This window comes from Vicugna pacos, chromosome 16 (assembly GCF_048564905.1).
Source record: "Vicugna pacos chromosome 16, VicPac4, whole genome shotgun sequence".
Classification (NCBI taxonomy): Eukaryota; Metazoa; Chordata; class Mammalia; order Artiodactyla; family Camelidae; genus Vicugna; species Vicugna pacos.
In genome coordinates this window covers 13,832,004-13,856,455 of record NC_133002.1, presented here as the reverse complement: position 1 = coordinate 13,856,455, position 24,452 = coordinate 13,832,004, and the positions used below count along the sequence as shown (strand labels likewise).

Sequence of the window (24,452 nt, the reverse complement as noted above, 5' to 3'; positions counted from 1 at the left end):
GTCGGAGCTTGGTGATAAAATGGGGAAACCTGAGGGTTATTCTCCATGAAATGTCAGCTTCACACTGGCTTAGGGGATGTGACCCCACCTAGGAGTAAGATTTTTCAAAAACACTTTCCTGGTCTCAAAGGAGAAGAAAGGAGTGTGGTGACTACATCAGTACCCTGCTGCTCTCTGTGCACAGCTGGACACTCTCTCAGATCCCACATCCAGCAGTGATAGCTAATACGCACGATGGCCCATCATCCTCATTGTATTACACTCCTTAGTCCAACAAATACCTCCTGAAGGCTACTTATGGGCCAGGAGATGTGTTCAGTGCTGACAATGTAAATGACGAACACAACACAGTCCCTACAGAGGGTTATAATTACATCAGTGTCGTTTTATTTCCTAAGCTGGGCAGTAGGTATTGAATCCTTACTTTCAGTACCTCTGGATTATATCTCAACAAAAAATTAACCAACAGCAGGCAACACAGTCTGTGCCTTTCATAAGTTTACACTGCTGTTTCAACACCATGGTGGTGTGTGCAACCACCGAGTGCTAGGGGAATGCAGAGGGATGTTTCTCATTCCTCGAGGTGACGGTATATTAGCCAAGACCTCCCAGAGAGAGAACACCCAAGGTAAGTCTCGTAATGTGGGTAGAAGTTAATCCAGACAAAGAAAGAGAAGGGCATGAGGTTCAAAGGAGCAGTGGGGGCAGAAAAGACGTCAGAAAACAGCAGTGTGTTACCTCACAGAGGTAGGGATTACAAGATCATACTGGGGGAGGGGAGCTAGTAAGGAGACAGGAAAAGGCAGGTTTTTTTTTTTTTTTTTCGTTTTTTGTTTTTTTCCTGTACAAAAGAGCTTATCCTGCAGTCAGTTAGGAACTAATGAAGGAATTCTAGCTTAGACAGACCTTTTTGGAAGCAGTGAGGAGAGTGGACTGGAGAGGGAGACTGCCCCTGGGAAGAAGGCAGATGAGTTAAGAAGTGTCTGCATTTGTTGAAGCAAAAGATGAAAAGATCAGTGGGAGCCATGCCAGAGAAGATATGGATTCAGAAATAATTCGGGGTAAAATTGATGGTGACTGATTTTCTGCTGGATATAGGTAGTGAGGGAGAGGTTAGCAGTGTAGGAGAAACACAGAGACAGGCAACCTGTGCGAGAATTTAGCACCACATGAAGAAAAGAAAGGCTGGTTACTCAAGCATCTTTTTACATTACCCTTTGGACATTTCTGCTTGGCAGCTGGAGAACCAACCATGTGCCAGTTTAAATTTCCATGGTCTATGGTTTGGGGACACATCTGGTGAACAGATCCACTGAGACCACAAAGTATGCTTAGGAGATGTGGTGCATGCTTGATGGCTTCTCTTTTCCCCCCACACGTTGTCTTTTTTTCCTTTCAGGGAAATTGGGCCAGAATACAACTTATGTAAAGCAGAGTTGGCCCATGAGGAAGTGCAGTTCCAGGTGCTCATGGGAGAAGAACAATCCAATGCCAAGACCGTTACAAATATTTCCAAACTCCACATGCTCATGTGATATACACAGACCATGAACGTATTAATTCTGTATCTAATCCTAAAGCACCTGGAAGATGAGGTGATCTCTTCATGTTCTACATACAAAGAGGAGATTTGATCCAAGTATTCAAGGAGACTGCCTGTTTAAAAGATGGAGAGGCAGATGACTCTACCAGGGAGGGGGCTCAATTTGTTATAAATTATTCTAGTAGAACACACAGAGGCTGTAAGATATTCATGTTGAGCACAGCACCTGCCGACTGGAACATAAAAGCTTAATAAATGGTTTTGAGTATACGAATAGATGCAAAGTGATCTAGTCTGGACCAGGGAAGACAAATATTAATTTTGGAATGAATAATTAAGCCTTTTGAAAAGCAAAAGAGAAATACTAAAATGAGATTCCAGTGTAAAATGAAGTATGACATCTGGCAGAGCAAGGAGAGGAAAGACACCACATCTGGAGCAGACCAGGTCTTCTTAGTTGGGACTCCAGTAAAATGGGCATTCTGGGATGCTGGAAACCTGGAGGCAGGTGTGTGACACCAAAAAGCCAGAAAAGGATTCTATTTTCTCCCCATAGGAGAATATATTAGGATGGGGCCTTGCTGAGTTTGGTTCAAGGACCAAAAGAGGACAAACTTTGTAAGAATTTTTTCAATGCCTGGGTTTGATGGCCAAGTGTACGTTGTTCAGGAATTATTACACAGGGCAACAAGGACATGACAAGAATTGAACTCTTTAAATTCACGGAGCCAACACTTCATATATAGTTTCACTAGCAGCTTCATGATCCCCATTAAGGACTCTGGCAGCCAAAGACAGTGACTGAAAGATATGCTTCACTGGCTCTGATCTGTGTGGCCACCTTGCTTCTTACACAATTAGGCAGCTTTTGCTAACTGAACCAGGAATTTAATTTAAGCTTTGTGTATAGGATTGCTTACTGTCAACCTCCAATCAACCTGAGATGCAAGTGGTATAATGATGGTTTCTGAAATGTTTGGTTGGTGTCAGAAGTGGGATTCTGACAGGCACTGTCTGGTTTTGGAAATGGTGTCAGGAAACCAAGGGATGAAACTGTGAGCTAAAGAAGCATGGGAGGAAACCAGACAGCCTACGGCATGAGATCATCAGGTCACTGAGGAATATGTTTTTGGGGGAGTGCTGAATAAGTGGAACTCACTCACTGTACCTTACCTCCAACCTAACAGGATTTGTAGATAACTACAGAGGGATGAGTTAACAGCAAGGTACCCCAACGTATAGTTTCCTAATCTCCACTGTGTGATCCAAGAAGGGAGTGACTGCACAACCGCATAAACTTGAAAACCTAAGGGGATGTGGATGTTCTGAGGAATCTTTACAGCTCTGCCTGGACTGACAGTCAGTTAATTTCTAGCCAGAAATTATCTGACAGGGAAAATCAGAACTGAGATATGCTCAATTCCCCCTGGTTAAGAAAAAAGGGAAGAAGATTAGAAAAGTATTATTTTCAGTTGTATCTCCATTTTAACATGTATATGTAAATCTTGTTTTTATATGGAAGGCTTAAAAGAGAAATATGAGCTTGAAACTCCATGACTTTGGAGCAGACTGACTGCATTAAGTTTTCACTGGGCAGGGCTTCAGAAATTCATCTGAACTTGAAAAAAGTTGTCTTCCAAATTAAAAATTAAAAATACTTCATTGAGGAACAAAATTTCAATTGGTAAAATTGTAACATCTACTGTGTCTCAGACATTATTTTAGGAGAAGGTGACCTGGCTGGACTGGAGTCAGATGAGATGCATGGTGAGGCTGGCAACACGCCTGGCATCTCCAAAGCTTTAAGTCTTTGGAAACACAATTTTACCTTTTTTGATTGTTTTAGAAATTAGACTTCAGGACATAGCTTCAGGGCAAGAGCGAAGTTGAACCTCTTTCTCATTATTTGGTAAAATAATAAAAGGTGAGGCAGTGTTGTAGGTGAAATAATGCTGTGGAAGGTGGTGGGGTATAACAAAGACAGTATTTAAGAAAAGGACAATTTACTGGATTGAGGAGAAAAGGTGTGAGAGTTAGTAGGCAAACTCCTGCACATAAAGCTAACGGAAATAGGGCAGGCTGGGAAAGAATGACAGTACAGGCTCAGTGCAATGGTTGGAGCCAGCACTGCAACCTGGGACTCTGGTCCTCATCAGAAAGAAGCTAAAGCTTGCTCACAGAGCCTGCTAGTGCATGGTCTGGACCAGGGACCAGCGGCGCTTCACGGATGATAGTAAAATGGCCTAGGGTACATGGGCATGAAATTCAAAGCAGTCAGTGACTCTGAAGCAGTGAAGTTCCTAGGGAGGAGCATCCTGAAATATATTTTATATGACAGGGAACAGACTATGGAGAAGTACATTGTGATTGTGGTCCTCGGACTTTATAAACTAAAGACCATTCAGTCAGAGAGCCAGGAGGTGGACTGTGCAGAAAGGGGCTTTCTGAAATGCTGGAAATCTGGAGACAGAAATTTTGTTCAGAACATTTGTGCACTATTTTATTAACCCAGATAAAGAAGTGGTTATGTAGATGCTAAATATGTTGTCAAGATGGCAGAATAGTAGGACCTTGAGCTCACCTCCTCTCATGAACACAACAAAACCACAACTGACTGCTGAACAACCATCGATAAAAAAGACTGGAACTTACCAAAAAGACCTTCTACAACTGGAGACAAAAAGAGGGAACCACAGCAGGATGGCAGGAAGGGCACACTAGCAATGTAATCGGGCCCTACACTTCCCGGGGTGGGCGACCCACACACTGGAGAATAATCGTATTGCAGAGGCCCTCCCACAGGAGTGAGCGCTCTGAGCCCACGTCAGGCTCCCCAGCCTGGCCGTCTGGCATTGGGAGGAGGAAACCCCAGAGCATTTGGCTTTGAAGGCCAGCTTAATTGCAGGAGCCCCACAGGACTGGGGAAACAGAGAATTTACTCTTAAAAAGAGCGCACTGACTCTCACATGCACCAGGGGAGCGGCAGAGGCAGTGATTTCACAGGAGCCTGGGCCAGGCCTGCCTGCTGGTCTTGGAGGGTCCCCTGCGGAGGTGGGGGTGGCTGTGGCTCATCCTGGGAACAGAAAAGCTGGCAGCAAACATCTGGGGAGTGTTCATCTACATGAGCTTTCCTGGAGGCTGACATTTTGCTTGGGTCATTAGCACCAAGATCTGGCCCCACCCAATAGCCTGGAGGCTCCGGTGCTGGGATAATTCAGGCCAAACAACTAACCAGGTGGGAACTCAGCCCCAGCCATCAGCAGGCAGGCTGCCTAAAGACTTTCTGAGCCTATAGCCACCTCCAGACACACCCCTAGACCGGAGGGCCAGCACCCAGTTCCACTCACCCGTGGGCGGGCACCGGCCCCTCCCACCAGGAAGCCTGCACAAACCTCTAGGCCAGGCTTACCCATGGGGCAGACACCAGACGCAAGAAAGCAATAATCCCACAGTCTGTGGAATGAGTCCACAAATGCAGGCCAGACACTCCCATGGGACCAGCTGGCCCCTGGCCCCTGGCCCCTGGGTGACAAGTGCACTGCTGGGACGCACAGGACATGTCCTACAGAGAGCTGCTTCTCCGAGGGGGTTCTGTAGATGCTAAACTTGGATTAAGAGTCAGGAAATTATATTCTTCTTATAGTTAATGTAAATAAATACACACACATCTCTAATTTTTGAAAATGCATAACTTATGCATGATTTTTTCTTATCTTCTTGGGCATATATATTTATACACATCTTGTATATGTTTGTATATACACATATGTATATATGTGTGTATACATAATTTTTTTCCCCTAGAATGATTGACGTAAGTCCTGAATCCCTAAATAAGTAAGGACAGCAAAGTATCAAGAACTGAACTTTCCACTGAAGTCCTGTCTTGCACTGATAGAGTCACAGGGAAGGTGAGATAGCCCTTGTCAAGTTCTTTATAAAGTAAGAAAAACCATTCTACAAATGTTCCTGCTTCTACTTTGCTCCCATAAAGTTCTGAGTCCTTGATTAATTAAATCGGCAACCTAATCTTGACCTATCATGTAAGTGCTGTGTGTACACGGTCTCTGTGTGTGTATCTCACTGCTACAACCTAGTCTGCCTGAAATACTGATGAACCAGTTCTCTGCTGTTATGTTTTAACCCTCATTTCTACCGCTTTGCTCTTCTGACCCTGAGCCGAGTCTCCACTTTGGAATGACTCTGACTCCACCAGGAATTTATTGGAGACATTCAAGTGCAGAGAGTCTCTTACCAGATGCCAAGAGGTCATTGATGAGCACAAGAAACTTCTCATCAGCCACCTGGGCATCAGTCATGAGAAACACGGTGCTGACATTCTTCACCCCGGTTTTCAGGCACAAGCTGGCCAGGTCCGCCTGCAGAAACAACAGCAGAGGTCTCCAAGAAGAGGGCCTTCTTGGTAAGAGATTTCCAACCCCTCTTTAGGAGTGGGACCATTTTCTCGTCGACTTTCATGGAAAATGAAGCCACACGGCAATGGGAGGTTAGGAGGAGTGCTATCTTGTGCTGAAAGGTGGGAAAACATGCCTCATTCCCAGGCCTCGATCCCAACAGAGGTGGGCAAGTAGAATTAAATGGTGATGGTCTTTAATTCACACAACCACTGTGGCTCCTGAGTTAGCTTCCAGAGCTCCTGCTTTGTGCAAAGAGGTACCCGCTTTCCAAAGGCCAGAGAGGGTCCCCTGTTAGTCTATGTTATTTATATCTTCATACGAGTGAATGACTTGCCCCAGGAAGCAAGCAGTTACTCTTGGTCTTGACAGAAGAGTCATGTAGCTGGGCCTGCCGGCCTGGGGATGACTATATCTTATGTAGCAGAGTCTTGTGTTCTCATGACAAGCTCCAGCAAAAGATTGTGTTGTTAAAAAAAATATACTGGGGAACACACACACCACACACACACACGATCATTTGGGAGGAAATTACATCCATTCGAAACTGTAGGTAGATGAAGTTTGGGGTCAGGATGCCAAGCCTTAAATTTTTCCAGCTTCCTCAGCCTCGGTTCCTTTGATGTATCCCTTTCCCAGAGCTCAGCCATCAGCCCCTCACCTTACTCGTGTCTCCCGCTCACATGACCCAAAGCTCATTCTCTACCAGCCTCATACGTTTCCTTACAGCAGAGCTTCCTTCGTGTCTAAATAATTCCCCTTTGAGGTTAATAAGGCTCCTTTTAGATCAGTGGTTCTTAGCCTATGCACTTAGAAAATTAGCTAAGACAGTGCTTCTCAGTTCTCATTAGAATCACTTGGGGGATACGTCCTGAGGCCCAGGCCACTCCCCAGACTGGTTAAGTCATGATTTCTGGGTATGGGGTGCAGGCATCAGCATTGTTTGAAGTGGATTCCAGTAGATAGCCAAGGTTGAGACCCACTGTCTTAGATCATTCTGTAAATGCATAATTCTTACAAGCATGATCTGTCTTCTCTTTTATGGAAGCACTAAAGACTGACCTGATGTGAACCTGGAGTATGACCTTAGATCCAGCCAACCACGAGAGGCTGAGCTGTGGCTTCAGACCAGCAGTGAGCACCACTGGCTAAGAGATTATGGAGATGGGTGGGCAGCTCCAGCTCAGGGCTGGCTGGGACTCTTCCAGGGACAGCGAGGGCAGCATACTGATGGAGATTACATCATGATGCCCTCCTGTGCCTCTACTGTGGCCATCGGTCAAAGGGAGGGGGCCAGACAAAGTGACCTCTGAAGGTCTAATGTAATGCCTTTCTCTACCTTCCAGGTGTGCCCTGTGGCTCCTAAGTGCCTGACGTCTGAAACCACGTGTCACTGAAGGTCCCAGCGGCTGGTGGTTACTACACCTGCCTTTTAAAATACCAATTTCTTCTAAAACTTGGGCAGACTGTCAGCCTTCCTCCTGCCTGTCAGGGCTGTGGGGAGAAATGTCCTGAATGTCATGCGGATGTGGGTGGGAGCTGAGGCGTGGCAGATGCACTAGAGCAGCTGGGGTCTCACAAGTGCAGACCCTGGGAAGGCTGGTGCTCACGGGCAGGGCCTGCAGAGAAAAGGGCCCTCCTGTCACCAGCCCAGGGCCTAAGAAGAAGATGGACAGACAGTGAAGGAAAGGTTCTGGGCGAGGGAACTGAGGAGCTAATGAGGGGTGATGGGGGTCGTGGGTAGCTGAGGAGGCAGGGTCTCCTCCCCGAAGCCGCCCGGCTCTCCCACCTTGAAGTCAGGAATCTGGTAGCCCTTCCGCAGCGTGATCTGGAAGACGTCCATGGAGCTGATGAAAGCCGCGAGCCTCGTCAGACTCTGCTTGCCGCTGCCCCCGACACCAACCAGCAGAGCGTTCCCCCGTGGGGCCTCCAAGATGCGGCTGATGTGGCAGCTGGGGGAGGAAGCAGGGGCACAGGGCTTGGATCAGCCTCCCCCGGGAGGAGCATGCCTAATGGTCCCAGTGGGACCTGGAGCCCTCCTTGCAGGCACGTCAGGGCTGAGCTGTGGGAAACTGGGTTAAACTGTCCTCAGACTTGGCCTCGCCTCTTGCCCGAGAGTGGACTGAAGTCGCCCTGCTTTGATTTAAGGTAAAGCTTCCAGTGGAGCAGTGCTGGGCAGGACTGGAGCGGGCTGGGACGGCAATGGGGAGGGGCCCGGGCTTCCCCTACAGCCCCAGCCAAGCCTGCCTCTGCCACACCTCCCCTACTTCACTGGGCCTCACCTATTTGTGCTTTTAGACAAGAAAGTGGGCACAGGAAAAAGAAAAGTAGAAAGCATACAATTAGAAACAAAAGAATTCAGGGAAGACTAGAGGACAAGTGGAAACAAAATTAAAGTCAGCAGAACAGAGAGCCCCGGCGGAGCTCCCTCGCTCCCGCTTTATCCCCCCTAGATGTTGATGTCCCTGTAATGAGTATTTGTGGGTCCTTCGTGTCAACCTACAAGACACCCACTTTCTTGGCCTCTGGAGTCTTCTCTTTGCAGCTTCTCTAGGACCCATTTTCCTGCCCCGACAAGGGGGAAGTATTCGTAGGCCCTGTCCTTCGACCACGTTCTCCAGAAAAGCCCACTGGTCCTACCCCTCCAGGCCTTCCTCAAAGGCTCCTCTTCCATGGCACTGTTCACGGCCCCTCCTCCGGGACCGACTGCCAATGTTGCCTTGAATTCTCCACATCACTATGTAAACAGCCTAGGTAAGGCACCTACATTCTTTATAAAAATAAGTCCTATTCCTTTTCCTTTTCTCATCTTAAAAATAATAGCTAGTCTCTGGACAAAATGCATAAAATACGGAAAAAACTACAATTCTACTATCTAGCCATAAACACTATTGACATTAGTTATAAGCCCTTTCAGACTTTTTCTAGTTTCTCTCTGTATTTGTATAAGCATATATTTATGTGTATATACATGACCACATCTTAAAATTCAGTATATTTCTATTCTGTATATTTTCAAAATTGGGTCACATGATATACTGAACAGAGTATTTTGAAACCACCTCGATTCAGCAATATACTGTGATTATTCCCCTGTGCCACTGAGTAATCTGCTAAACTGTGTTTCCAATGATGGGACAATATTCACTGTCTAGAATAAGTTCCTTGTCTGCAATAGCCTACTGTTGGGTATTTAGGTAGCTTCCAACATTGTCCAGTTATAAATATTGCTATATAGATAATTTGAGTTTTCATCTCTAATTACATCCATAGAATGAGTTCCTAGAGGTAAACAGTCAGTCAAACAGCAAGACAGTTTTCATGGTTTTTGAAGCTTATTGAAAAACTGCCCCCAAGAAGGGTGGCATTAATTTGACCTTTTCTTAAGACTGATCCAAAGTGGACTCTCTTACACTGGAGGATGGGGACACAGCAGACTGTGTCAGCTGAGTTAGAACATGAAGCCAGTGTGCTGGGGACACATAACGCAGTGATAACGTGGAGCCAGTGTGCTGGGGACACATAACGCAGTGATAACGTGGAGCCAGTGTGCTGGGGACACATAACGCAGTGATAAAGCCACTTTGTGGTGCTTCTGAGTCACTCAGTTTACGTAGCTGAATTTTATTCCCCTAAATATTCAGGAGTTATTTACTGACCTACTTTTAATTCTTCTTATGATTTTACCTTTTCATTTATAATTATTTACCTGTGATACTCTGTCTTGGATCAGGCAGGTTTACCCTTCTCTTGCGGCCTTATTACACCGCAGATTCTAGACATCTGAAGAGCGTGTATACTCATCTTGTTTTCTCTATAGTGCTAGTGCACTGAAGGCATTTAAGAAATTTTTGTTAAATTTAAATAGAGCACCCAATCCTTACACTCAGCATCATATCCGGGGTGAGGCAGGTGCAAGGAATCATCTACACTGTGTCTACACTAGATGGTGCCTGGCTACAATGACAAAAGGAGAAACTGTGGTGCTGAGATATCCAGGCCCTCTCTTCTGATTCAAAAATAGAGGGGGCAGGAAAGAGTGAATGGAGGAGAGAGGCAGGCATGGGGGAGGAGAAGCCCAGCTAGGTTCTGTGGGCCGCCCAACACCCTGCTTTACTCCGGAAGGCCTGAACCTGGCTTAGCAAGGTCCACGCTATTCAGTCTCTAAATGGGAGATGCACTGTTAGTGTTGAATTTTCCAAAGAAGGATGGTTAAGTCTGCAACTGTCAGCACTGGGCTCCAGCTGGGGATTCATTAACAACCCTTGACGAGGGCAAAGGACTCTGCATTTAAATTACAAAATTTAAAAAGAAGATCAATATTCTAAAGGATTCCTGGGCCAGGAAACCAAGGCACTCTAAGTTAAGCACATTACTGAGCTTCTGGGAGATTAAAAACAAAAGCTGAAGATGTGCCACAGCACAGCTGGAGGCGGCGGCATACTGCAGACCAGATACACACACACACACACACACACACACACACACACACACAGAACAGATAACATATACGAAAGAAGGGACACAAGAGAAGTACATTTGAACTTCCTTTTTTTGTTAATAAATGTGAAGTGATTCTAGGAGAGAAAAGAGGAGGCAAAAAATATACATGGGAGTGAGGAAAAAAAAAAAAGGAAAAAGACAGATGAAGATGATGCCAAAAGCAGGGGAAAAGATTTAGAGGAAAGCTTTCACAAAAAGCAGAATGAGAAGCTGCTGAAATGATGAAGGAAGTTGGTACGAGAGCAAATGGTGCTCTCAGGGAGAGTGGACAATGGTGCGAAGACAGGGACTAACTTACAGACTGCTTATTAAGGGCAAAGCTCCTGGCATGTGCGACAGCCCTATGGTGCAGGCATTCTTACTATCCACACCGTTCAGAGCAGGAGGCTGAGGCCTGGGGAGGTTAAGTGTCCTTCACAAAGCACAACAGCCAGGTAGTGGCAGAAGCAGGACCTGAACTTGGGCCTGGCTCTGTCTCCAGAACCTATGCCTGTGACCACTCCACAGCGCTCCGTTACCAGGGTCAGCGTATAAGAAGCGGCAAGAGAAAGTTGTAGGGGAATCAAACAAAAGAAAACGTTAAGAACTCAGGTGGTGAGAACGACAGGCAGAGGATGAACAAGCCTTACTGTTCAACACACACAGGCTCTTACCCGGCCCTGCGCCAGCCCCACGGTTCCTGGGGGAAGTGCGGCAGACCCAGCCTCTGTGCTGCCCTACAAGCTGCCCCCGGGGGTCAGAGGTGTGAACCCCAGCCCTCTGCCCCCCCGGGCACTGTGTGGGGTGACACCTGTTTCTCACGGGGCTGCTGGGTGTTCTGTGTTCTGGTCTAAGAGAGGCTGCTTCTGCTCTCTGGCTGCTAGAGGAGCCCCAGGGAGGGGAGGTTTAGCTACAGCAGGGTTTTGTCACCTGGATGCAATGACAAGAGAGTCAGGGGAGCTGGTACTGGGGTGATAGAGTCTACGGCGGTTCAGGAAGGTGAAGACATGGTGGAAAGAGAGACAAAGAAGTTTGAGAAAGTAGGTGGTTCCATGAAATGAAATCCTGATGAAGTTTTAAAAATAGCTGGAATATATTTATTTGCCACAAAATGGATGGACTTTGAGCTCATTATGCTAAGTGACATAAGTCAGACAGAGAAAGATAAATATTGTATTATCTCTTATATGTGGAATCTAATAAAAGCAAACACACAGAGACAGAGCTCAGATTTGTGGTTGCCAGAGATGGGGCGTGGAGGGTGAAGGAATCAGGTGCGGGGGTCAAAAAGTACAAATTACAAACTTCAAGTTATAAGGAGAACAGGTTCTGAGGAAGTCACATGCAACACGATGACTGCAGCTAACGATCCTGTACTGTGTCTTTGAGGGCTTCCAAGGGAGCAGACCTTCAAGGTTCTCATGACAAGGAAAATAACTGTCCCTGGAGGTGATGGCTGTTAACTACCCTTACGGTGGTAATGATTTTGCAATACACACTTCTATCGAATCATCATGTTGTACACCTTAAACGGACACAGTGCTACGTGTCAATTATACCTCAGTAAAACTGGGAAGTAAGAACAGCTGGAAACTAGAGCAGGTGAGTGGAGGGGGAGGAGGGACGAGTCAGAGAGAGGGACGTTTGAAATTGAGATTTTGGAGGTGGGCTCATTACAATGACAGAAGTTCTGGGGTAGGAACGGGTGAGTGAGTGGCTGAGGTGAGACGGAAGAGGAGACTGCTGGAGCTAAGGACTCCGGGGAGCAGAGAGACCAGGTGATGCACAGATGCCAGGGGTGAAGAAAGGTCTGTTCGAGGAGAGAAGGGGACCAAGCACTAAGGTCGCTGGAAAACGACGGGGAGAAACAGGACGTCAGTAGACGGCGGTAATGAGGAGAGGTGATGAGTATGAAAGGACTGGGGTTCGTAAACGATAAAAAAGGAGAAACGGTTTAAATACACCACTGGGGTGAGGTGGGGAGAAGGCGGGTACATACCTTTCTCTAGGCCCTGGGGGACACGGGACGGGGAAGAAAAAACCGCTTTCCTCAACGCTGGGGTCAGTCAGGTTTTAGTTAGAATCCATCAGGGAAGGGGGTTCAGAGAAGTTGATGATAAAGTGGATTTTGCCGTTGGAGGCCATGCATCCCAGGGGACAGAGTGGAGACAGCTGAGCAGGCAGGGAGGTGGGGAGCTGGGACTCAGGCTGCAGCATGCGGAGAGCAGTGTCGGGAAAGCAGTGGTGAGTGCTCGCTATCTGGGAGGCTTGGGGACAGCTCTCTGCGATTCCCTCGACAGCAACATTTGAAAGGATACTTGGCTTCTGAAATACGTGTGCACTTCAAACCTTCAGTCTAACTATTCAGTCTAAGCTGGCCCTTGCATGAGTCTGGGTCGGGAAGGTGGGCCCCAAGCTGTTCTGATGCCTCATTTATGATCTCACATTTTCCCCTGGTGTCACGTGATGATGCCCAGCACGGTGCAGGGCACATGAGGAATAAACCCATTTCCCCTGAGCTCTGCCTATGCTGCCCCGAGGCCAGTGGCAGAAGCTGCAGCCGCTGCTCTACCAGCCCTCTTTACCTTCAGGGAGGAGGCAGTGGCTGCTTCCCTGGTTGTATCAAAGTGGCCTCCAACACCCAAATGAGACCCCCATAGTGGGGAGAGGAGACAGCCAAGGAAAGGCAGGGAGAGATGCACACTTACACGTGGCGCACGGCGTCCTCGAAGAGAACCAAGTCCATCACCGTGTTGACTTCATTGTGGTTCTCCAGGGCCTCCGCCAGAGTCTGGGTCAAAAGCTCCCACGACTGCACAGGCATGTACTTGGGCTCACCAACACCATTTGCAAAGTGGCAATACATGTTCAGGCTTCGGGTCCACTCCACGGTCTCGTCCATATCCTGGTGATGAGACACAGGGGCAAGGACCCTCCTTACCGACTCTCAATTCTGGCTCCACACAGAGTAGACACATCTCATTTGTGTTTCTTTCCAAACACGCTGTAAAAATTATCAGTACTGCTTCCAATACCTCCTTTTTCCTGCGAAGCTCTTAAAAATGGATGCTTAACTTTCATTTAGCAGCTCCATGAAGTCACAGATGTTGTTGGTCATTCCTTGTGGGCTGACGATGGGAAATGGGAAGTGGGAGGTCCCCTTCCCACATATACGGCAAGAGCCCTGTCTGCGCAAAGCAGTGGGTGGGGACACATGGGTGAATTTCCGTGAGCTGGGGCTCGTTCACCAGTGTTGGGTTTCACCAGTCCGTGGCCCAAAGACCTCACCTCCCCATCCTCACATCCATTCCAACAGGTCCTGCTCCCCAATCCACAGCAGTGTCATAAGACATCCTTTCCTGTTTTCTGTGAGATTGCCAGCCCCGACTTCACACACTCAACCCAGAGCTTGGCTTCTGAAAAATGAGCCGTGAGCCATCCTTAAGTGACTGATTAGTTTAAGGGGACAATGATAATATCAAAACATTTACAACAGGGCCCCTTATTTATAAAACATCTATAACGATTTGGGCTTATTGTGTGTTCACTCTTGCCCACAGGCAAACCTCACCTTGTTTAATACACACCCAGCACAGCTCAACTGACTTGAAAGAGTCGGAGTCTATGTCTCCTCACTACCAACCCATCCTTCAAGTATCCAAGAGGCAGCTAACTCTTTTTTAATTTGGAAAGGAACTATTTGCTCATCAAAACCCAAATACCTGAGACTTCAAGAGGTAGAAAGGTTGTAGAGGAAGCAAGTCGAAGAAAGAAAAGGTTTTCTAACGCATAAGCAGGGATTTATATCAGCTTAACTGTCCGCACTTGCCCTTTTTTTCTCCTAAGGGTCAGACTGGAGAATCCACCTGGCAAGGAGGTAATCAGCACGCTGTTCAACAGCAGAGGCATTACCTAGGGCATAAATCACTGTAGGGTTAGCCCTGTGAGCCCACAGGACAAGAGGCATCAAACCTAACAGAGGGAGGGAAAGTGGGGGTGACAGTCACATCTCTAAGAAGCCAGGGCTGCTGCTCGGTTATAAGAAGAAAGAAGTGGAAAGAGTTAAATAGCGAAGAGTTATTACATTCTGAAGGTGGTTTCAGGGCCATAGGAAACCTTTTAATGATGCTTGCTTTGCTAGAAAGTAACAATAAATGTCCATTTGGACATTTGGATAAGATTTAATGCAAGGCAGGAGAGTCATTCTTGCTAGTTGACGAAAACACATGGGGAAGTGATGTGGGGATACATTTACCCAATTTGAAAATGGGCTAATATACTGGGGAGCAGTCCTGATGGCAGTCAATTCACACCAACGACCTGGCAGGAAAAGAACTAAAGGGCAGTTCGGAAAACCCTGGTCCACAAAGACTCTGATGAAAAAACAAGCCAGATGTGCAGGAGAGAGAGAGAAAACCAACCCACACAGTGAATCAAAGATTTCTTGATAGTGAGGTTGTATTACATAAGAGCCACAAGTTAAGAGAACTTTAAGCTCTGGATAGTAGAAGCAGGACTATAGTGCCTCCATGGTGGAAATTCGGCAGTTTTTCTTCAATGCCAGATTTGGTGTAGCCAGGGTGCTTCAGGTTGGCATTTCAAGTGTTGTTGGGAGAGGATAAAGGCCGTATTAATTACATCTGGGTTAGTCGATGATCAGAGGGCCGCGTTCTTAGTATACAGACCTACACGGGGGACTTCTGCGTCAAAGGTGACTGTTGTTCCTCTAAAGCGCTAGCTCAGACCAACTTAAGAGGACGGTTAAGGCTCACGTACAGAGCTAACAATAATCACACAAACTGGCAAATTCTGCAATGGTCAGGGAGGGGCAGCTGAGATGTGAGAGGGCTGGACATCAGGCCGTATAAAGATGATAGGAATTTAGGAATTTAGGGTGATTGGACCAGTAAACAGCAGACTGAGAGGTTCCTTAAAATGCTATCCAAACATTCAAAAGGTTGTCCTATAGGTTGGGATGGACTGGAAGTATCTTCAGAGGTAGACCCAGACTCTTACCAGGAAAAAAAATATGGAGCTGAACCTAGCAAGATGAGCACAGGGACAACCTGGTATATTTAAATACAAAGATTTGATTATTTCGAGCACAGGGAACTATATCCAACACTTTGTGCAATATCCTAAAATGAAAAAGAATATGAAAAGGAATATACATATATATACATATGTATAACTGAAACTGTACACCAGAAATTAACACAACACTGTAAATCAACTCTACTCCAATTCAAAAAAAGATCTGATTATTTCAAAGTTCAAGAGAAGACAGACAAGCAATAGAATGGAAAATAGAATGGGGCTTTGTTCAACAGAAGGCTCAGTGTTAGTTGTGGGGTAATTCTGACACTAAGAAGTGTGTTGTGATCTTAGGCTGTGTTCATGGTCACTGCTTCCCAGGGCGTATTCTATGAACCATCGATTCTTCAAATTACTAGTAGGTTGTATAAAGGGAAAAGAATTGGGTCCAACAGGTTGGGGAAATGATATCTGAATCAGACTGATTCAAGATTTTCAGGGCTTTAGTGTGCTGAATGTACTGGGAATTTCCAAGAAAGGGTTATAATATGAAGTACTTTCTCATTTTATTTCATCATGGATACCTTCTTTCCAAGGAGTGTATTATAACATAGCTGTTTGGCAGGACACATTTGGGGAAACACAGTAACAAAATTACAGTACATAAGAAGAGGGGAAGGATGATGTTGATTTTAGTCAGACCTACTCAAGTTGTGTGATCAAAGTTGGGCACCATGATTTCTGAGGGGAGAACTGATGGGAGAGCAGTCAAGATGATGTCAAATTTCTCTGGGGGTTGGAATAAAGCCTTGTCAGAAATAGCTAAAGCAAAACAAAACAAACAAACAAACAAAGAAACAAAGCCCCAGAGGTTCTCTGGCCTGGAAAAGAGAAGACCCAGGAAGGACAAGATAAATGGTCTTAAAATGCTTGGGGGTTTGTCATGGAGACCTAGGATTACTGGACAGGGAAGTAAATTTTAGGTCATGATTTAAATAAATCTCCAGTCTTCAGAAATGTTCCAAAGGTTTCACATTTCAAAGTTGTTCCAAATTTCATTGGCAGTTCCAAAGTGGCTGCCTTTGGAAAGACAGGATTGTGCATCTCCAAGGATGCCGGTGCATCAAGAGGATGACCAGCCTGGGCTCTGCTACAGGGAGGAGTCAGTAAGGATAAGGATTTGGATCAGATGATCCCCACAGACCTCAACAGCAAGATCCTGTGATTAATTTGTCTCTTCTTGCCCTGGCATTTTCCACTTTGGCAAAATATTGAGTAGATTTTCTTTCCTAATCTAATCCTGATTTTCTTCAATTTATGGGCTGGATTTTGATCATCTGGGTGATCATCTGTATAAATGTCATTATTTTTCAGATGTCAACATGAATTCACTTGCAGTACTCACATCAAACATCTTCTTGACCACTTCTGCCTGGATCTTATCAAAAAGATCAAAGTCCTTTTCTTCTACCATCTTGTCCCGATAAACGCGATTTGATTCGTGCAGATAGAGCTTGACTAGGTCCTGTGTGGATTTTATACATTCCACTGAGGAGAAGAGCATACCCTTTAAGAAAAATAAACAGCAACAAAAATTAACATAAATAACAATTTACAACAGCCACAATTTATTGAAGCCAGGTGCGTGACAGGTACTGAACTATAGATGTTTTGCCAGACAAAGCTCATTTAATCACTGTGATGACCCTACAAACTAATTTTTACTACATTCATTTTGCATAATGTGAAGATTGGGATTCAGAACGAAGCATGCCAATGTTTAGAGTAAGTGGCACTAGTTTAAAACCACACTGTTTTGAAGCCACACAGAGAGCCTGGAATTTCCAAATCACCACTGTGATGGGTGAGGTGGCTTCCCAATCCTATAAGCCCCACTCTGAAAATGAATCTGGGTGCTGACTGCTCCTGTAAAATCAGAGTGGTGACAACGGGCTGGAATGATATGGCTAACTTTGCAGGTCAGCAATCCATCCATTCCTCTCTAGTAAGTTCTCCTCCCTGTATTCCTCAGGGACCGTTTCAAATATTTACTGTTCTTTTCAAATTTCTGTCACCTCTCTCTGCTGCTCTTAGCCAACGTCCAAGCCCTCTTTTTCATGGAGAAATGGAAACCACTGAGACTGGAGCCTCTCAACGACTTCAGGTCCTATAAGGTCAAACTCGTCAACGCCTTGTTTGCCCTCATTGCTCTCCCCCTTGTCTTACAGGAAAGGGGTCCTTCCATTGTTTCCCATTAGCGATGGGATAACACTCAGACTCATCGCATGGTATAAAGCTCTTGTCATAATAGCTACCAGTCTGCTTCCTCGTCACTCCTCCCAACACTTCTTGTAAGAGCCAGATTTTGGTCTCACAAGTTCGGATTGTTTTCTAGCCCTGAGTAGCCTGCGCCTCCACGCCTTTGCTTTGCTTGCTATGCTCACATCTCAGTATCCAGCTCAACTGGTAAGTCCTTGCTGAATTCATCCATGACACCCCCTTTCCCATCAAACAACATTCCCTCTGGTGTGCCCTTGATATACAAAACTCTATTTTAGAAGAATTATAAGTTTCTAAAATTAGTTTTCTTTGTACAGGTTTGTTTCTTCCAGGTCATGGTGAGTATCTCTAAATTTTGGAAATAAAGCAGAATGCTCCAAAATACCCCTTCGGTTAAGGAAGGAATCATAGGGAAAATTAAGAAATATGTTAAAAAAATGTCACATATAAAAGCTTGCATACTGCAGCTAATGGTATAATTAGAGATAAATTTATAGCCTTAAAATATGCATTTTAGAAGAGATGAAAGGCTGACAATTAATGATCTAAGTAGCCATGTCAAGAAGTTAGAAAAATATGAACTAATCCTAACCCCAGAGCAGGCAGGAAGAAAGAGAGTATAAATAAAAGAGCAGGGGGGAGGGTACAGCTCAGTGGTAGAGCATGTGCTCAGCATGCATGAGGTCCTGGGTTCTATTCCCAGCCCCTCTATTAAAAATAAATAAGTAAATAAATAAATAAACCTAACAGCTAATTACCTCCCCCAAAATAAATGAGTAAAAGTAAATTGTACAAAAAATGTTTTTAATTTTTAAAAGAAGAAAAGAGCAAATCTTAGTAACATAAAAACATATCAAATAGAGACAACCAATGAAGTAAAAAACATGACAGTGGTGTAATTTTCTTCTTTTTCAGTTTCTTTTGAAAAGACCAGCACTACCAACAGCTCCCTAGTAGGGCTGGAAGAAGAGAAAAAGAAAAGGTGCACACAGTCACTAGCCAGAATAGACAAGAGAGCATGACGTCCGCTAGAGCAGACACTTAGAAGGTAACAACGGGCCACTGTAAACAACTTTACGCCAATAAATCAGAAACTGATGACACCAACATCTTTCCACAACTGATGCCTGAAGAAATAGGAAATATGAATCGTCTGGTATGTACTAAAGAAACTGGATTCATAATTTAAAATCTTTCACAGAGAAAACTCCAGATGGCTTTATCACTAAATTCTTCTGACATTTAAGGAAGGCACAATACAGTGTTTTAAAAAATCTTCCAGGGAGTAGAAAAAGAGGAAACACTTCCCAGTGTATTTTATGAGGACTTCATAACCTTAGAATAGCAGAAGAAAGAAAACATTATAGGACAATCTTATTAACATAGACGAAAAACTGTATAGAAAAAATAGTGAATGGAATCCAGAAAATAAAATAAATTCAACATGTAACAACTAAGTTGGGTTGATTACAGAAATGCAAGGTTGAGCTAACATTCAAAAATAATCAGTCATTGATCACATTTCCAGAAAAAAAAGGGGAAAATAGATATAATTATTTCAACAGATACAGAAAAGTCATTTGTTAAGTTTCAACATATGTTCACGATAAAAACTCCTAGTAAACTATAAACAGAAAGAAATTTTTTTAATCTGGTAAAGAGCATCCACAAAAACCTACAATAAGCTTCATACTTAAGGGCCAACTATTATATTAAAAGCTCTCCCTCTGAAATTAGGAATGCAACACAATGCCACTGTCACCATTTCTCTTCATCGTGGGGGCAGCTGTAGCCAGCACAGTAAGAAAAAGAAAACTGGAAGATTTAGGGTTTAGAAAGAAAGAAATGGTTACTTTGATTAATTTTTTTTTACCAACTACATGATTGTACATATAGCTACAAACATAATAGTGAACAAAGATACAAAACAATATTCACTGTATGATTCCATTTATATAAAGTCCCAAAATGGGCCAAAATAACTGATGGTGTTAGAAGTCTGGACAGTATTTACTTCTGGGAGGAGAAGAAAAGGATGAATGAAAAATAGAAAAAGGAGGCGTTTCAGGGATGCTGGCAGCGTTCTGTTTCTCCATCTGAGCTGTGGTTCCACAGCTGCCATGACTTTGTGACCCTTAACCAAACTGTATGCTTATGATGTGTGTCTTTTCTACTTGGATGCTATACTGCAGTAAGAGTTTATTTTTTTAAAAAAAGAAAGAAATGTCATTAGGTCCCTTTGGCCCCACCCACACCTGTATCTCAGCCCCCCTGTCCTCCTCAGGTCTCATGGGGATCCGCCCTGCTTGAGTGCGGGGGGTGGAGGGAGCACAGCCAGGAGTGCTGACTTTGGGGACAGGGCTTTACAGTGAGCTGTGCAATCAGCTGACATTTACAAGCCCCATTACAGCCAAACACTGAGGCTGACTGACAGGTAAGGGCTGAGTGGATGTGAGCACGTCAAGGGCAAACTTTGCAGCATCTGAGAGAGCTGTGAGCGCACTGACATGCGGACGGTTAATGATTTCTGCTACTCAAGCACCATTACAGTCTGCCCTGATGTCCACGTCCTGGGCAGTGAGTGAAGTGCAGAGAAAGTTCGGATCACTGAGCCTTGGATCAAGCTGGACGGAGGAAGACAGAACGTTCCTTCTCCAGCAGCGCCCGTCGCCTACAGGGCATTCAATCTCCCCTTAAGCTCTCCCGTCAGGCCTTTAGACAAGTGGGCTGGGGCGGGGGGTGGGGGAGGTTGCAGCCAAGCCAGGAGCTTGGAACTCGGCTCTGGAGGAGGAGGGCAAGGGTCTGTGTGGTTGGAGGGAGGTGGACCCTCCAGCAGGGATGCACTTTCCCACATCTGGGCAGGGGGCTGACAGCTGGCAGGCTGCAGAGGGGAGGGGCTGTGACACAGAGCCCAGGGGTTGCCACGCAGGCTGCCTGAGTCGGGAAAGAAACAGGCCAGTGGAACCAGAGGCTCAGCCCCCACTCCAGTATCTCCCCTCACTGCACTGCTGCCATTAAAACAGGCTGGAATGGGACCCTCCTTCCTCAGGAAGCCCCGGGCCCCGAATTCCCTGCACGGTAGAGCTGATCGCTCTAGTTCTGGGCTTTGGGGCTTCTGCTTCCCAGTTACGCAAACGTGCTCGAAGGACTTCCTGTGTCTGTGGCACAGTTTTGTCATTTCTGAATTGGAAATGATCAGTGTTTTTCCTGGTGGTGAGGATTAAATGACTAGCTAACAGACGTAGAGGGCGTAGGACAGGCTGCTGTTACAGACCTTTTCCACGCATCCACACTGGTCTCAAAACTAACTTCCCGTCCTCCTCCCTCACTGACTCTCCCCTTCACTGTCTGCTCCCACCTGCTCCGTATTCCACTAACGCCGTTTACATGTTTCCGCCTCCTCGACCACTCATGCTGTCGTCTGCTGGCTGGCCACTTCTCCGAGCCTCTGTTAAACTGGGATAATAGTGTGTCCTAAAGGGTGGCTGTGAGTCTGACTTTCAGGTGGGACAGGTGACGAGGCGCCGCCAGGTGGGAGCGGGGCTTGTGCTTCTTGTGAGGGACACTGATGCCTTTGTCTCCTTTGGTTCTGTTACTACCAACAACGTGAATCTGATCTGCTTAACTCCCGTTTGTTCACTTGGAAGACGCAGGGGCTGACACCCCCACCTCAGCCTGCTGCAGTGAGATCTAAGAGAGGGCGTGTGTGACTTTTTAAAAAGTCTTTCTCAATTAATACCCAAAAAATGGGAGGTCAGGGTGGGTACACAGGAACTTCGCCACTGTGCAGGTCTGAGGGCCACAGGGCTGTGGGTTTACAGGCTTGGAGCTGAGGGCTCTTGCCGCCTTGACTCTGTCAGGCTGCTCTCTTCACTGGAAGCATGGACAGAAGGACAGAGTGCCGCGGTGGAAGGGGGTCCAGGCCAGGAACTGGAAGACCTAGATTCAATGCCAGCTCCTTCCCTGGCTGGCTGTGTGCTCTTGGGCAAATCGATCTAATCTCTGTGGGTCTGTTCCCTCATTGGTAACTGAGTGAGTGTTTGGGGGGCACCTGACCCAGGAAGGCTGTCCTGAGCCAGCTTGGATGTGCTCTCAGACCTGCCCTGGGTGTGGGGCTCAGAGGCTCCAACCTCCAGGTAAACCTTTATGCAGCATCACTCTTGGATCTTGGAGTAGGTTTCTGCTCCTTATGACCATGAAACATGCAGGGCCATGGCCTCAGGGCTAGTCTGAGGTTCCCCAGAGACCCACCTGTACAGGGCGTGTCCTGGGTAATTAATCCCCAATACCTGTGCTCCCCGTGGAGGGTCACGCCTCACTCCCCGATGGCGCTGACATTTCCCTACAGGTGTGGCCTCTGCTTGGTGTAAAAAGCACCCTCCAGTCAATAATGGCTCAGAACTATCTTGGCGAGGGGTGCCTCTGAAAAGTAGTTTCTGCAGATTCTCGTCCAGGATGGGAGAGTTGTGGACCCATCACATGAGGATGTGGTACCTGACCAAGGAGAAGAGAGGGCCGGGGTTGCCACATTGCCCTCTGGAGGTTTCTACAGTGAAAGGCCAAGAGACTAGAAGCAACAGGAAGACACAGGTCATCACTACTCAGATGAGCAGATGCAAGAATCTGAAACGGCTCTGACCTGGAAAAGAACCGGGAACCTTTAGGACTGAGGCTTCTCCGGGGCTGGCGGATGCTGTTTTAGGAACAGTACGACCCGATGTCTTTGGGAAGCAGAGCCGTATCCTCCAATGGTTTGGGGGGCATTATTTTTCATCTCAAGAATAACGGTGTACCACCAGGGCCCGCAGAACAGTTTTCTCTTTCTTTCTTCTGTGCCGTTTTCTTTCCTAGGCATGCAGGAACTGTTATACAACATTATCTCCAAAGTGTGAGTCTCCTCCAGCCCGAAGGAACTGACTCAGAAATGCATTCTGCCTCCTGAGAAGTAATTCAGTCAGCGAGCGGAACTCTGCTTTATTGAACAGAACCTCACGGACCCTACAGCACCCTGTTAACTAATTTACGTTCTGAACTGCATATGAACTGAGCCTTTGCCTGAGAGTCTGGCCAAGAATGGAGGGAAAGGGATCATCTTAAGGCCTTCAAAGGTGCCTCGGAGCGGATGGACTTACCTGGAAAATATTGGCAAAGTCTCTGAGATTGAAGATGTAGTGGAACTTGATTGCTGTGGGGAGGAACGTGGTGGCAATTTTCTGGTGGAAGGTAAGGGCCAGATTGATCAGCTGGGGGACGGATTTCTGCAGTGATACTGGGAAGTTTCCAAGCTTCAGGTGCTGAGTCAGGATGGTGCTGTAGATGGAGGACAGGGCGTCCGCTCCCGGGAAGGAGAGGACGAACACACTGAAGTGGCGCTGCACAGGGAAACAGAGCATGGGGAGGAGGCCACGGGTTAGACGGCCACGGTCCCCGAACAGAACTTGCTGCTTCTGGATCTGGATAAAGCAGTGAAGAATTCTTGGAAGGACTTTGAAGTCTACATTCTGATCACAATTCTCACACTAAACCCAAACTCAGATTGACTCTAAAATGAGTAGGGGTGATAATGGGCTGTGGACCTCTGACCATGTGGTGTGTCAGGAAGAGAACAGAACCCAGACCCTGGGAATCTGAGTCCAAATCTGAATGTGATGCTGAGAGCCTACATGACCTCGGGAGGGCCATGCACCTCTCTGAAGTTCTGTCATTCTGAAGACCAAGTTGAATTAGATGAACTCTATTCTAATTCGGCTCCAAAAGCTTCAGAACTCTGGGTCTAGAGAGTTTTTTTGTCTCCCTGAAAATGCAAGTCAACCCCTGTGGTTACTCCTTGAAGAGGCTGGACGGGGGAAGGGCCAATTACGGCATGCAATTGAGTGACATCAGGCGGTAAGGTGGTGCTTAGGACCCAGGTGCCATAGCTCCTCCCGTACCTGAAGCCGGGGGTTGATGGTGAAGCTGCCCGCGGTGGGGTTCATACAGGACACGTACTGCACATTCATGACCTCCTTCAGGGACAGTCTATTTCGATCATACCTGGAACAGTCAGAAACCACAGTGAGAGTTGACTGAAGGCCCAGGTAGGTGAGCATGTTGCCAAGGTGAGGTGGGATGGGCTCTATCATTCACGTGTTTTGGGGGAAAAGAAGTCCAGATCCACTGGTAGAAACAGAGAAGAGACAAGAGCTTAGGACAAATTCCTGAGGGATACAATATCTATGCAAGTAGCATAGAAAGAAGAGACCATAAAGATGGTCTAAGAGGCAGGAGGAAAGTCAAGGGTGTGTGAAGAAAGCCGGGGAAGACAGGATTCCCAACGGAGAGAGCAGTCAACCACATCAAGGGCTGCAGAGAACGTAAGAAAGTGACCCAATGGGGTTTGTTGGATTTCACAATAAAGACACAGTTAGTGATTGAGTAAGAACAGTTCAGTAGAGGAAACAGAAACCAAGTAACAGTGAACTGGGGAGTGAGTGGGAGATGAGGAACTGGAGACAGAGTAGAGAATTTGGTTAGGTAGACAGAGACAGCACAGTAAGCAGAAAATGTTTTTTTTTTTTGGTCCAATAACAGATGACTGGATAAGGAAGTTGTGGTATATTTATACAATGGAATATGACTCAGCCATTAAAAAGAATAAAACAATGCTATTCGCAGCAACACGGATGGACCTGGAGATCATCAGCCTAAGTGAAGTAAGC

The 24,452-nt window shown here is 46.2% G+C and overlaps 1 protein-coding gene and 1 long non-coding RNA gene across 6 annotated transcripts in view; one reads left to right on the top strand and one right to left on the bottom strand.

Moving 5' to 3' along the window:
• Positions 1 to 24,452, bottom strand: part of DNAH9 (dynein axonemal heavy chain 9) — a 264,304-nt gene that overhangs the window by 88,951 nt on the left and 150,901 nt on the right. For all 5 annotated transcript variants that reach the window (XM_072940756.1, XM_072940754.1, XM_072940753.1 and 2 more), the window contains 6 exons: positions 23,685 to 23,787; positions 22,887 to 23,126; positions 16,880 to 17,041; positions 13,149 to 13,345; positions 7,748 to 7,910; positions 5,799 to 5,922 (listed from right to left, as the gene is read on the bottom strand). In XM_072940756.1, coding sequence (XP_072796857.1) covers positions 5,799 to 5,922; positions 7,748 to 7,910; positions 13,149 to 13,345; positions 16,880 to 17,041; positions 22,887 to 23,126; positions 23,685 to 23,787 — 989 coding nt within the window. The remainder of the gene's footprint in view (positions 1 to 5,798; positions 5,923 to 7,747; positions 7,911 to 13,148; positions 13,346 to 16,879; positions 17,042 to 22,886; positions 23,127 to 23,684; positions 23,788 to 24,452) is intronic.
• LOC140686486 (uncharacterized) lies at positions 15,820 to 18,861 on the top strand. Its single transcript, XR_012060340.1, has 2 exons — positions 15,820 to 15,892; positions 18,670 to 18,861. It is a non-coding gene; the product is annotated as an uncharacterized lncRNA (long non-coding RNA).